Source organism: Eretmochelys imbricata, chromosome 2 (genome assembly GCF_965152235.1).
Source record: "Eretmochelys imbricata isolate rEreImb1 chromosome 2, rEreImb1.hap1, whole genome shotgun sequence".
NCBI classification, from domain to species: domain Eukaryota; kingdom Metazoa; phylum Chordata; order Testudines; family Cheloniidae; genus Eretmochelys; species Eretmochelys imbricata.
The window spans coordinates 153,397,114-153,412,322 of record NC_135573.1 but is presented as its reverse complement, the minus strand read 5'-3'; the positions used below and the strand labels follow the sequence as shown (position 1 = coordinate 153,412,322).

General features: G+C 38.9%; 1 protein-coding gene across 2 annotated transcripts in view; it reads left to right on the top strand.

Annotated features, from left to right (window-relative positions):
* Positions 1–15,209, top strand: part of ELP2 (elongator acetyltransferase complex subunit 2) — a 117,679-nt gene that overhangs the window by 53,626 nt on the left and 48,844 nt on the right. For both annotated transcript variants that reach the window (XR_013345239.1, XM_077810843.1), the window contains exons 9-12: positions 5,186–5,281; positions 6,476–6,576; positions 10,736–10,867; positions 11,701–11,850. Coding sequence is in view for 1 of the 2 variants with exons in the window: in XM_077810843.1 (XP_077666969.1) it covers positions 5,186–5,281; positions 6,476–6,576; positions 10,736–10,867; positions 11,701–11,850 (479 nt within the window). In the remaining variant the exon portion in view is untranslated. The remainder of the gene's footprint in view (positions 1–5,185; positions 5,282–6,475; positions 6,577–10,735; positions 10,868–11,700; positions 11,851–15,209) is intronic.

Genomic DNA, 15,209 nt, shown 5'->3' with positions numbered 1-15,209 from the left:
CATCAGAAACTGGAGCTGCTATGTATTACCTGTTCTGCTCATCTGATCAGTGTTTCACTATCAGTATCTACTGCTACAAAAAAAATGAAAGATGTCAAATCTTTCATCTTTGAGTTTAGGGCCGTTTTCAAGCATACGAACAACTTGATGGCTTTGTTTTACATGTTGCGAGACAAGTGCAGTGCGAGCTGCCAGTTACCTACCCCTGTTGTGCCACATCAATGGAAGAGCTTGTATTTTGCTGCCTGTCATGTAAATAACGTGTGGACTTTGCTAATGTGTCTCCAAGATCACCCTCAGTTTGTTGGTTTATAAAGCAGAAACTCTGACTCCAGAATGACCACCAGATTCTGCGCACCAAGGTAACGTTTGTTGTTGAAAACTTGGAATCATTGCATGATCCACAGGAAACACTGGAGTTTTCTCTGACTACTGTCAACATGTTTGCCAGTACTGACATTTACTGGATCCTGACAACCAAAATCTCAGCTGAACTGCGCACAAAAGCTGCAGGAGAAACATACGGCGAGAAAACCCAACTGTTTCTGGAAATCCTTCCCACTCTGGAACATGAGAGAGCCAAAAAACCTTCAACACAGTGCTAGGTGAGAAATGACCCGTAATCTGAACCCGAAGTGTTGGTGCTGAAGATTCTTTTAGGAATGTGATCCAGGTGTTGCACCCCTTCCTCAAGGTGAATTTTGCAGCAGACTATGACCATTATGCCAGAGCATTTCGACCGTTTGCCACTAAAGAAGAAATTTCAAATCTGAAAGAGGAATTTACTTCTTGAACTTTCCTCACACTGATAATGCGAAACTGGATATGCCGCCTTTTTGGAACAGTTATCAAAACACACTTACCAACTTCAACAAAGTGATATGGCAAGCTTTGAACGTACCCCTTGGATCTATTGATGCAGAGTACATATTTTCAAAGTTGGCCTACCTCCAAGACAGCAAGAGGCTCAACATGAGTGAGGATACTTTGAAGAAAATTATGTGTGCGTACGCAAACCAGGATTTCTGGAAAAACTATTAGCTCTGAGAGAGACCAAATATATCTTTGGACATTAAAAAAGTTTCAATTATACTGTAGTGAAATGTGTATATTACAAAGATTTTTTCCTTTTTTTCTTTTTTCCCCTCTGTTTTTCAAGTTTATTTTTAACCTGATTTTCATTTTTTTAAACAAATAAAAACTGAAAATGCAGAACACTCCAGACAAGTAACGAGCTTCCGTGAATTTGTGTTTATTGCCTGCAACCTGTCTGTGACTTTTACTAAAAATAACCCTGACAAAATCTTAACCTTAATCATGTGAGATCAGAAGCTATTCTTCACACTTACAGTATCGCAGAAAAGAACCACAGCTTCTACAGATATGTGGCTTTCTGTGGGCCCCTGTTCATCTGTATAATTCTGCTTTGTCTCTAGTTCTGCCTCCCAAAGGGACTTGCTGGGAGGTGATACCATTTATCCTCGTGGTTAGCTGAGATCCACAGGAATAATGGAGACCGACCTCCCCCCCACCCCCCTTGCAGGTTTTGGCCTGCTTGTGATCTCTAGGATCTCCCACACCAATGGTAGCATTGCTGTTGTTCCTCCTGTTCTGCACTTAACAGTTATTTCTCAGACTTTTTATTCAACCATATATACAGCTGAGCTGTGTGGAGCTCAGCTCTTACAGAGCAGCCTCAGAGAGGTCAAAGAAAGGTACCTCATGGAGAGGAAGCTGTAGGGTAGCTTGCTTTCCCTGGTGCAGTGTTTCCCAAAGTATGGATTGTTCCTCATGGCAAAGAGTAGCCAAGGGGATGTGGACAGAACTCTCAACTGTTTTCCAGAGTCTGTGCTTTCATTTTAAAAAAAAAAAAAAAAAAAAAAAAAGTCTGTGGCTCTTAGACTTGACCAAATTTGGTCTTTTTTTACTAGTATTTCACTGGATAATATCAAAGATTTTTAAGCATTTTTAAAATTTTTATTTATTTACATTTTCAGTCATGGGAAATTATGGGGTGCGGGGGGTGTCAGACAATAGTCATTTAACAGTAGACATTAAAATTCAAAAAGTTAAAGTGTTATAACTATTGAAAAATAAATTGTACAATTAAATATCCTTTAGTTCTCAAGATAATTTTTCTTACTTTGCCTATTTCAATTTCAGTTATTATTGATGTCAATATTTTGTCATTTTGTGTATGGTGAAATCAACGTTACCTGATTTTAAAAAAAAGTTATAAATATAATCTCCAAAACATAATGTGAATGTAACCACTGCACTGAGAAGTGATCTCATCTTGAGTGTCCAGAGATCCTGAATAGAGTTCTGATGTGTGTGCTGCCCTGTTATTTTCAGTAGATGCTAACTCATATGCCAGTGATGATTCCTTAAATGTCAACGTTGTTAATTATTTTACGGCTTAACAAAGCATGACAGAAAGGAAGAGTAATATATTATGAACATGCACTTTGAGAAGTACTGAGCTATATGTGCATAGGGAGAGGGGGCGCACACAAGCTGTATAAATTAAGGTGTATAGGTCTTCACCTAGACATGGTGAGGTTACATAGGAGGGGAGTCATTTGGCTTTGCTTCCTGTAGTGGGCCTCAGCTTTCAGAAGTTTGAGAAACAGGGCTCTAGCATGAGGCCCATGCACCTCACTTAGGCTACCCTCTGTACTGACAGCAGAGGGGAACACGTCCCCTTTTGACTTTAAGATGGTTTACACACCTGTCTCTGCTTTTTCTACTCTGATGCCTTTATCTAAAGGTGGAACAAAGATAAGCAATAAATGTGGCATTAAATGTCAGGAAACTGTATAAGTTCCCTTGTATGCTCCCATAAATGATCAACCATGTTGCTTAAATAGAAAGGTAATCAATCTACTGCTAACCATAATGTGGAAAATGTAGCTGTTAAATATTTATTGAAAGAAAGTACGTAGAAGAGGTGGAAAGTAACTGGCTTTGCTTTTCAAGCCCTTCTTGTTAGTGTGTGTAACGAAAGTGGGAAATGTCCTAATTTTAGGGCCGTCAAACTATTAAAAAAATCGTGATTAATTACTACATTAAAAATAATCACGATTAATTGCAGTTTTAATAGAACTGTTAAATAATAATGGAATACCATTTATTTAAATATGTTTGGTGTTGTGTGGGGGGGGGGAACTGTGTGTGTGGGGAGCACTCTCTCTTTAAGCAGAGCACTCAGGAGCTTGTACACTTTTCCAGGCAGCAGCAACTGCTGTCAGCAACACTCACTCCTGAGCCAGCAGCAGACAGGCTTCCCCTGTTCCCCAACCCCAGCTCAGTGACGACAAGGTACATGGGAGCGGGGGAAGGGGACACCCCAACATCAGCTCCCCAGCTCTGCACAACAGACAGGAGGCAGGCTCCCGGTCCAGAGTAGCTTGGCCAGGGATGGGTCCGTGGGTGGGAGGGGAGACAAGAGCAGCAGTGGAGCACTGTGGCGGGAGAAGGGGCACCCTGGCCCTCGAGGCATGCAGAAGGGCCCAATGAGCACGGCACCCTGGTGTGCAATTCACACTCCTTTAAAAAAAAAAAAAAAAAAGTTAATCTGTTTTGAGTTAATCGCATGCGTTAACTGTGATTAATTGACAGCCGTAATTATTAATTTGTATTACAAATATTTGCACTGTAAAAAAGATTAAAAAGGTAGTGCAATCTACAAGTTGAGGCATGAAAGGGCATACAAATGTTTAGCATATCTGGCATGTAAATACCTTCCAATGCCAGCTACAACAGTGCCATGCAAACACCTGTTTTCACTTATCTACATTTATAAGTTGTGCTTTCACGGTAAAGAGATTTCACTACAGTACATGTTTGAGTGAAAAATTTGATTATCTTTTACTTTGTAATAGGGCTGTCGATTAATCGCAGTTAACTCACATGATTAACTCAACAAAATTAATTGCTATTTAAAAAATTAATCACAGTTTTCATCACACGGTTAAACAATAGAATACCAATTGAAATTTATTAAATATTTTTGGATATTTTTCTACATTTTCAAATATATTGATTTCAGTTACAACACAGAATACAAAGTGTACGCTGCTCACTTTTTATATTTATTTTTATTACAAATATTTGCACTGTGAAAATGATAAAAGAAACAGTTTTCAGTTCACCTCACACAAGTAGTGAAGTGCAATTTCTTTATCCAGAAAGTGCAACTTACAAATGTAGATTTTTTTTTTTTTTTGGTTACGTAACTGCACTAAAAAAAAACAAAGCAAAACTTTAGAGACTACAAGTCTACTCAGTCCTACTTCCTAACTAGTCCTAACTAACTCATACAGACCTCTTCATATAACAAAAGAGAGAGTGAATTATGGTATACACATGTTTGCACATACTTAACATTTTGTAGGAGTTAGACTTACAAGCATTGGAAACATCATGTTTATGGAGATTATAGCCAAAATTCATTAGTCTTCTTATACAGAGGTTTATAAGGGGAGAAGTATAAAAACATTTGAAAAAATCCCAGAGATCTGCCCCTGTGCTGGAGAGAGGTTCGTTATGATTTCCTTTACATAGGATGCTAAGTCATTTTCTATAGAAATTTCTAAAATATATATAGTAGTTCAGAGAATCTCAAGTCTCAGAGGCCAAATTATTCTTTTTTAATTATTAAGATATTATTTCAAAGTCTCTTCTTCTCTTTAAATATAGTACTTAAAGATCATATTAAAATATAATATATTACACAAACTGTTATAAATACCCCACACACGACCTTGTATAAGACTTGAGGTATGGTTTGAGGTCAGAAATATTTTTATAATTAAGTGCATTGCAGTGAGGTAGACTGACTATTCTGTAGTTATGAGTATTTCAGTTTATGCAGGGCAGCCTTAATTTGCTAATTTCCAACATCATGGAGAGTAGAGTAAGGCTACAAATTACCTTTAATTTTGGTACCATTTCCAGAGAGGGCAATAGGATTGGCCTGTGCATTGCAGTGCCCACATTGGGTGTGAGCCACCCAGCAGTGCAGGGTACCATACTGCAGTTCACTTTGCTTGTTTTTAAGGCTTCTCATAGAATTGTATCACTATAGCAGCTGTCTCTGTATTTGTGAAAATGTGAAAGATCTTTGTTCTTATCAAAATGCCATTGAAGAATAAGCGGTCTCATTCCCTCTGTTCTATGGTAGATACTGAGACAACATATGCAGTTATTCTGGAGTCCGTGTTAGCTGGTCATGAAAATTGGGTATTTGCAGTTCACTGGCAGCCTTCTTTTTTGAAAGGTAGGAAGAAAGTACATAAAGTACATAGCTTACCAGATAATGTATAAACATGGTGCTACAATACGTTAGATACCTTTTTGTGGGCAAGGGTTTCCACAGAGAGGCTATTCGAATATTCTCTGTAATTTTGCAATCAGAACATTTTTGCATGTATCAAAAGGTCCTGCTGTATGGTGTTCCTGTTTCATTTGCTGTTGTACACCGTCTGATGCTTTGTCTTTTATCGATGTTGCCTTGATAAAAGACTATATGAATATAGCATATGAATGTTTTACATGTAGTACTGGTTTTGTTTGATTTGTGATTTACACAGCTTGTGGTATTTCACCTCTGTTTGTTCAACACAAACTAAAAATAAATTTTAAAGATGAAGATTTGTTTTTAATAATCTCTCCAGAAGATCAATATTAACTCAAATGCCCTTCCTTGTTTTTCTTAATATAGAAAAATGGTACGCCAATAAAATATTGGCATTCTGAAATTTCTTTATTTCAACCTTACATGTATTAGTAGAAGTCTTCAGAGAAATCCCTTGAATTTGTCTGTTTTTCGGATATAAATTATTTAAAACTATGCATTAATATCTAATCAGTCAAAGTTAATCGAAAACATTCTTCTTCTTTACTGCTTCTGCAGTTCTCTATCCCCAGCCCACCATAGAATCAGGGATTTAAAAAATAAAGGAATAAACTATTTCTTCTGAATACGTGATAGAACAGTTAATTCTTCAGTTTGTAGAACAATGAATAGCATAGAATTTTTTCCCCACTTTCGAGCAATAATAATCTAATGATATATATCCAACAGAATAGACTACCTTTACAAATAAAGAGTTTGGAATTGTGATTCATAACCTTGGGGTCTTTAGTGTGTGCTAGCTTTTGTTTCCTCTAAATCAGAACTTTGAAAATCCTAATGTGAAAGAAACAGTATAAATTGTTTATTCTTATACTTTCCTTTAGCATAGCCCTGGTACAAACAAATATTTGGAGCAATATTTTAACATACCCTTATCAGAGATTGCATTCATCAAGGACCTGATCTTGTTAAGGCTGGTGTTTATTCATTGTTTACAGCACAAGTTTTGTAATATAGCAGTTGAATTTTCACCATATTTAGGTTTCAGTATTGCCATATTCTGTTAAAGAGCATTCTGATTTGTAGTAGCAGAATAATTTCTTTTTTGTACTGTAGATGGCATAATACAACAACCAATGAGACTACTGTCTGCATCAATGGACAAAACTATGATTCTGTGGGCTCCAGATGAAGAATCTGGGGTATGGTTAGAACAGGTAAGGGTCAGTTTTTCTAAGCATACCTGTGTAACCTAACATATATTGGGTTTGTCTTGAGTTTCTCTGTGACTTTAGTTTTTTTGTGTTTTGTTTTTTTAATTTATTGTGACAAATTTCAAGTAGAATATATTGCTTTGAAAATGTTTCCTAAGTTATATGTCTGGTCAGTGGAATAAGAATCATATGCAAAATATAGAAAAGATGATGCAGAAACAGTTGTGTAGTTTAAGGGCAACAGCTGAACAAAAGATGTAGTACCTGACAAAACTGAGTTATAGCTGAAGTGCTAGTGTTATCCTTGGTTAAGGTTGTCATTTTAAACACAGTTACTGTGTTGTGAATAACATTCTAATTTTCCACTTTTGGGGCTGAAATTTGCAAAAACTGGTCTTGATTGCAAAGTGAATTCTTTGGTGTTTTTACATACACTGTTAAAACACTCTCTCCTTTGTTCACTCAGCTGATATACTCTATGACATAAATAAAACTACATTTCTCAGAAAGAACAAAGTATACTTTGTGATGTAATAGTTTTAATTTTTCTGCTTTATGTATTTCCTTACTTATTTGCAACGTGTGGCAAGCCACAATAAGTTTCTTTATAAGTAGTGCATACCACTACAGTTATTTGTAATGATGTTTTAATATAGGTAGATATGGTTGCAATACCTATATTTAGGGTTCCTTTACACTTTCTAAGTCCCTGTTTTCAGTTACTTATAACTTTGACAGACTTTACGTGTTTGGGCTGAAATTTTCTATGCTTCGTCTTTGCTTAAGGTCAATTATTGGATATAGGTATAGATATCAGCAAAAAGTTTCAACCATTTTTGAGAATGAGTTTTTAGAAAATAGGTTGTGTTCTTAATGTTAAATATTATTTCTTTGAAGAGTTATATAGTGCTTGGGAGTAGGAATTTGAAATTGGCTTGGTGATGCTAATCAGGTCAGAGAAATTCCTTTTGCTCTCACCATGAAAATCCACACACATCTGGCCAAATAATGTCTCTGAAAATCCATTAGTTGCATATACAGTAGAAACTCAGAGTTTTGAACACCTCGGGAATGGAGGTTGTCCGTAACTCTGAAATGTTCGTAGCTCTGAACAAAATGGTATGGTTGGTCTTTCAGAAGTTTATACCTAGCCATTGACTTAATACAGCTTTGAAACTTTCCTATGCAGACGAAAAGTGCTGCTTTCCCTTTGTTTTTTTTAATAGTTTACGTTTAACACAGTACTGTACTGTATTTGCTTTTTTTGTCTCTGCTACTGCCTGAATGCATACTGGCGGTTCCAAATGAGGTGTGGTCAGTTTGTAACTCTGGTGTTCGTAACTCTGAGGTTCTACTGTATTCAACAGAACTTGCTAGGGGTTTACTGCTAAATCTCCGAACATTCCGTTTGCATTGAATATGTTCTCTAAGCACACAGATCTTGAGCTCCATATGTTAGATATAAGCCACAGCAACTCTTTTGGCCTAGGAAAAAAAGAGCAGGGCTGGAAGCCCAAATGGAGGAGATCTAGTTTCTGCTCTTTCAGTTATTGGTGTTTAATAATTCTCTGCACTCATACGCCAAAGATGCCAGGTAAGTATTATTTCCACTCTTGCCCTTCCCCATTTTAATGTGGGTAATGGGGAGGCTGCACCAAATCACTTCAGGCAGAGTTGGGAATAGAATCCTTTCTTTAATATGGTAGAGGAAAGTCTAATCCACAACCACACTGCTTTTCAGCATGAGCGTGTCATAGCTGTGTATCTGGCTATGCTGTCTATATCCACTGGTCCACAATCCCTTTTACAGCCAAACACAGAACCTACGAATCCTACCTCCCAACATTCCATTGCTATCTAGCAAATAATTGTGTAAACCACTGGCGAAGTATGTGGCTAATTGGAAGAGGATAACAGGCTTCTATTGCCATCAGTTACTCCTTGAGTTCATGAGCGAGAGGTCTGTGCTGTGGATTTAAAGGTCTTAATAAGAGCTGGTGAAAATTTTGGACAAAAAGATTTTTCATTTAAAAATAGCCTTTTATCAAAAATAAAAATTTTCATGAAAAATTTTTGACATTGAAAATTTTCACAAAAAATTAAAAATGGGTCCTTTTGAACACTTAGACATGAAAAAACTTAGAAAATTTGAAATTTTTAAATGAACATATGTTTTTATTTTTTCATACCCTACAAATGACCCACGTAGGGTTTCATATGACGGAATTTGTTTTCTTTCCTTCTAACTAAACCTAGGAAATTAGACTCACAAACCTACATTAAATGGCCTAAAGTTGCAAAGACAAGAATTTAAAAGCTAGAAAATACCAAAATTAAGTTTTACCGTGCAACCTTAATACAGTCCCCTTACATGTATATAATACAATAGTCTTTGATCACACACGATTTGTTCTACAAGTCCCATTTCTCATTCAGTTCAAAGATGGATAGTGAATGAGGAAGAAAATTACAAGAAGTTCTCTTGTGTTTAAAGAGCTGGACTGAGCAGGAGAGCTGGGTTCTATACCTGGCTCTACCACAGACTTACTGATTTGGAGAAAGATCCCTGATATATGTATGCAAGGAGGCCACATAAAAATTTCATGAGCGCCCTTTATTTTGACACCTCTTAACTTTTGTGTCCTTGATTTTGCAACCATAATATACTCCTGAGGGAATGCTGTGCCAAAAAACAAAATTCTGCATATGGTATATTAAAATTCTGCAAATTTTATTTGTTAATAAATAAATGTGGCAGTGGGAAGCACAGGTGACTGGCTCCACGGAGGTGGGAGATCACCCTGCAGCCCCCCTCCCCCCCCCAAGCCGGATGTGGACTTGGTGGAGAGGCTGCACGTGACCCCGACACAGTGCAAGGGCTAAGCCTGCTCCGGAAACACTCTGGGTCCCTGCCACTCCCTGCTAGGTGCACCAAATGTGGGCAGCAGGCTCAATCCAGCAGGATCAAAGTGTGGAGGGTTCAGTGTTGGGAGATCCAGGCGTTGGGTGAGAGGGTTCTGTGTGGGGCAATCTGGGTGCAGGTGGCTCTGGTGGGGATCTGGGTCCAGGTGGGATCCGGATACACAGGGGCTTGTTGGAGGGCATCTGGGTGCAGGGGCAATGGGACTCTGCAGTGGGGTCCAGGTGAAGGTAGTTAGGGCTCAGCAGGGGGGTGGCCTACGTGTGGAGGAATGGGGCTTGGCAGGGGAGGTCTGGGTGTCGGGGCTCAGCAGAGGGGTCTGGGTTCTGTGGGAGTGGGGCAATGTGGGGTGGGGGTCCATGTGTAGCTGGTTGGGGCTCAGTGGGGTGGGGGTCTGAGTGTGGGGAGCTCATTGGGGTGGTCCAAGTGCAAAGGGGGTGGGGCTTGTTGGGTTGGGGGTCCAAGTGCAGGTGGCTCAGTGGGGGTGGTTTGGGTGCAGGGGGTGGGGCTCGGTAAAGGGGGTCTGGATATGAGGGCGTCAGGATGCATGGGAGTTGGGCAGATGGGAGCAGCTCCCCATATAATGACCCCTCCCCCCTAGCTGAGGAGCAATGGGGGCAGGAATGGGGGGATGCAGCGCTGGGGAAGGTTTCTGGCAGTGGGTCTGACCCAGCCCCAGCCACCCTGTGTAGAGGAACGGTGCTCCTCCCCCACTCCCAACCCAGCCAGCACTAGCAGCTGAGCCCGGCGCAGGGTAGGAGCCACCGGCTGGGGCTGGGGAGGGGTGGGTGCAGGGGGCTTGATGGGAGTGTTCTGGGTCGGGGGGAGGGTGAGGCTTGATGGCAGGTGGTTTGGGTATGGGAGGACTTCAGATGCATGGGGGTTGGGCACCAGCCGGGGCATCCCCAGACACCCTCTCCCCCCAGTGATTTACCTCTGCACTGACTGCTCTAGGTGCCTGAAACCACACGCCCACACTACTGGGGAAGGGCACGTGATCACTCGTGCGGCTTCCCTTTGCCTCACCATCAGAAAGTCATTTTTCTGCGGGAAAGCAAAGAAATCTGTGAATTCTGCATATGCAGTGTCACAGAATTCCCCCAGGAGGAATAATGCTCTTTTAATGTGTTCTTTGCATGCAAGATATAGATTGTGCTATGTGGCTGATCTTGGAGTAGGATTACAACTAATGAAAGACTAGTTACTGAGCAATAAATATTTCACTTTCAATTGTTCATTCAGGTCCGTGTAGGAGAAGTGGGTGGTAACACGCTTGGATTTTTTGACTGTCAGTTTAGCCCAGATGGTTCAATGATTCTTGCTCATGCTTTCCATGGAGCGCTGCATCTTTGGAGACAGACTCCAGCTAACAAGGTAAAACCATTTTATTGTTTTTACTGTTGGGTAGAAAAATCATGATAAATGTATGTGGACCGAGTGCCGTTTAACTTACTTTAAATGACAGAACCATTCTTTGTCTAAAGATATCATTCTGCAGGATTCTCAGTTCTGGACCTTGAGAATAAGGCATGTTGGGCTCCTCAAACTTTTAGCCTTTCTGTTTCTAAGGGCTGGTCTACACTACTGCGGTAAATTGATCTAACTTACGCAACTTCAGTTATGTGAATAACGTAAGTGAAGTCAACGTAGTTAGATCCATTTACCACAGTGGCTATGCTGCGCTGTGTCGACAGGAGGTGCACTTCCCTTATGCTTCTCTGGGAGGTGGGGTACACAAATCGATGAGAGAGTACTCTCCCATCGATTTAGCATGTCTTCACTAGACCTGCTAAATTGACACTCGCTGCATCGATTGCAGCAGTGCTGATCTACCGGTAAGTGTAGACATGCCCTAAGGGCAATGATAGTGGCTTGGGGCATGAGCTAACTTCCATTTGGGTCTGGGCTGTGTTCCAACTGCCGCCTCTGAATGTTCACGTCTGCTGATAGTCAAGAATCACTGAGCAGCTCCCACCAGGACTTGAGCCTCTTCAGCCCATGCTCTGGCACTTCACCTTGATCTAACCTTTTGCTTTTTCAGGTATCCTGTTTTTGTCTTCCTCACAGTCAGGTCTGGTAGAGGACTTCTGCATTCAGTTCTATATATTTTTTATGTAAAAAGGTACACAGAAATATATCTATTGCTCCTTTTTATGCATGTTCTCTCATTCATATGTGTAATTTTATGGTTTCTGGTTTTTTAATAGAAAGAATGGACTCCAGAAGTTGTGATTTCAGGACATTTTAACAGTGTACAAGATGTAAAGTGGGATCCAGAAGGCGAATTTATTATCACTGTTGGTTCTGATCAAACTACTAGACTTTTTGCTCCATGGAAAAGAAAACACCAGACAGAGGTAAGTCTTTGGAAGTTTTTGCAAAGGGATGTTAGAACTCAGGACGGATAAAGCAGTTTGGTGCAAGATTAGAGCCAGCCTGAACAATGCTTATTGCTTAAGCTATGCTAAACTGGGACCCATTGTGTTTACATTTTTAATTTTGTCCTTCAACATTTCCTGTTTTCAGTGTTTGTAAGGACAAGAAACTGAAATCCAAAAATATTGTAAGAGAGAGGAATTCTGGCAGTATTTGCTACAGGCTTTTATGGTGCCCTGATCCCTGATTTGGGGTCTGTAGGTGCTACTGTAATATCAATTATAAATAATAATATTTCCAACTCTTCAAAAACTAACAGGTATTTGAAAACTAAAACCTAATAATCTTCTCACTGGATTTCCTCCAGGTTTTTTATTTATTTTGTTATTTGTGTAGCATCGCTTGTAAATTACATCAGAATTCTTGGTTTTGGTGACTTGTTCTTAAATTACCAGTTTTGTTCCAGCACCTCTTTTGTTGACTCCTCAGTTTCTGATATGAGAGTACCTAATTAAGTTTGTGAGGAGGGGAGGTCCGGGTAAGGTATCTGCCCAACATCCTATGGTGAAGGCTGATGCAAAGAAATCACTTTAGCTTTCTTACAAGATCCTTATCTTCCTCATTGTTTTCTTAAATTGCTGCTGATCCACTAGACCCATCAGTTCTTTTGTAGACTTTTTGCCTTGGATATGATGGAATAGGCATATCCAGGTGGATGAAAAATAATGAGGTCCCTAACCTTTTTTTTTAAAGATATAATGGAGCTAGTGTCATGTTCAATTAGGCATCTGCTTCCTTCTCAAGCCACACAAACACCTCTCTCCTTTGTGTGTTTTTTGTTTGTTTTTGGAGGTTTTCTACTGCTGCACTGACAAGCAGATATTCTAAAATGACAAACTTCTGGCTTTTCTGAGGCTGTCTTTACTAGAAACGATGCTGCAGCTGTCACTTTAGTGTGGACACTCACTACAGCGATGGAAGGGTTTCTCCCATTGCTATAGTTCATCTACTTTCCCCGAGTGTTGGCAGCTCGGTCGACAGAAGAATTCTTCCATCAACCTAGCACTGTCTGTGCGGGAGAGAGGGGGAGGGTTAGGTTCGCTTAATTACATCACTCAGGGGTGTGGCTTTTTCACACTCCTAAACAAGGTAGCTGGATTAACCTAATTTTTTAGGGTAGACCTGGCCTTAAAATAGAGAGGATGTGTACTGTCCAATTGGGTAGTGTTAATACTGGACAATGACTTGGAAATGAAAAAGGTTTGTGTTGTTACTCTGATTAAGGAATTGTTTTGTGGAGGAATTGAAATATACCTGTGTTTGACATTGAGAGCACTCTTATGATCTCTCTCTCAAAAAAGGGAAAAAAGAAGAAAAGCAGGCTAATACAATTCTTGCAATTTTAACTCACATACCATGTAGTATCTTTGTTATTGTTTATACTACTATAGTCCCATCTTCAATAGCTTCAACCAATGTTTCCCAAACTCCCCCACCTCCTTCAGGAAAATTAAATCAATCATGCTTCCCTGTAACCTCACTTTGCACTCCTCTGTTTAGTCCTTCATGTCTCCGCCACTTTGGTCATTGTTGGAATAGTTCTTCATAATGATAGTTCTCCTCTCTTTTCTCAGGCCTGTTCTACATACAGTTTTTGTACTGATATAACTATTTTGGTGAGGGGTATATGATTATTTTACCAAAATATCTATACTGGTTTAGCCCCTAGCGTGGATTGAGTTAGGCGTTTTCTACATGTGCAATTATTCAGTAATACCTATTAGGCTTAGGCCTGATCTACACTGCAAATGCTTTGCCGATATATCTATGCCGGCAGAATCCCCTAGTGTAGACACAGTGTATGCCAACAGAAGCAGTCTTCTATCAGCATAGCTGTGTTTACACTGGCGGGTTTGTTGACACTGCTACATTGACTAGAGACTGTGTGGGGTTTTTTCCGACACCTCTGGCTGATATAGCTATGCCAAAAAAACACTGTAGTGTTTAAATAAAAAGTAATACGAAGTACTACTTATGTGTTATGAGACTGAGTTAAGATTGCTGAGGGAGCTTCAGCTTTGAACTTCCTAATTTTTTGTATGTTAATTGTCAACATGTTAATAGCATAAAATTAAGGAATAGCTGTTTCTTCTCAGGAAATGGTATAATGTGGACTAAATTTAGATACCAGGTATGGTATGTATAGTAGATGTACTGTAAGTTGACAATCTTCAAAAAACTATCTGTCGGGAACGTATTAAGGGTACTTGTGGCTTTAATTTATTGAGGTATCATTTATTTACTATACAAACTATAGTATAGCACTATGTATACTTTATATAGTAAATAAATTATACCTCAAGAATTTAAAGCCACAAGTATATTTTACTGTATTTTTAATATAGAGGCTCTAAAGCTGCTTAAATATTAGTATAGGATATGTAATGTATAGGATAGTGACATCTGTTGGTGAATTAACAGTTGAGCAAAATGCAAAAAATAAAACTGGTATTCTTCAGATGTCCACGGAAAAATTGGCATCCAAATGTTTTTTAATCACAGCTGTTAGTTGCTTTTACTATGAACCTCTGTTTTATTAACTCTTTAATCCTCCATTTCAGTAAGATCCTTGGTCACCTTTTCAATAATCTCTGTTTACTTTTATTTATCTTCTGACCTGTGAATGCAATACAAAATTAATCATCAGTTATAATTTGACATCCAGACTTGCACTCTATTTTTTGGAAGAAATTATTGAACAAATCATTGCAAAATTAGTACAGAATAGTGTAGAGGAAAACAAATGAAAAGATAAGTTAGTAAGGAGTGGGGAAGGACTTAAATATAACTTTTTATGTCATATCCTCTTTTTGTAAGAGTTCAAAAAACTATCTGTTTTCACTGAAAAGAGATCTTGGGATTTAGCAAGCTCTTTCAAACTTCCCATTTGTTTGTAATGGAAAACTCTTAGGATACATGAAACTTATGCAGATTTTTCCCACCTTGTAAGCTCTTCAGGATAAGTACCATGTCTTTGTATATGTTTGTATAGCGTCTAGATAAGAGCCTCATCCTGATTGTGACTTCTGGGCGTTACCATAATATTATTAGTAACAAATAATAAAAATAGGATCCTGGTAGTCATTAACCCAAAGAACACTATATGTTCTGCAAAGTAAGGTGTCAGATATGTGCAGTGGCAAAGGATGAAAGCTTTGGAACAAATGACTTCTATGAAAGGGAATTTGGTTAAAAAACTTTTTTTTTCATTTTAAGAAAAAAATTCCTTTATTATGTTAAACAAATTATTTAAATTGAAATACTCTTTCAAAATCTAGCG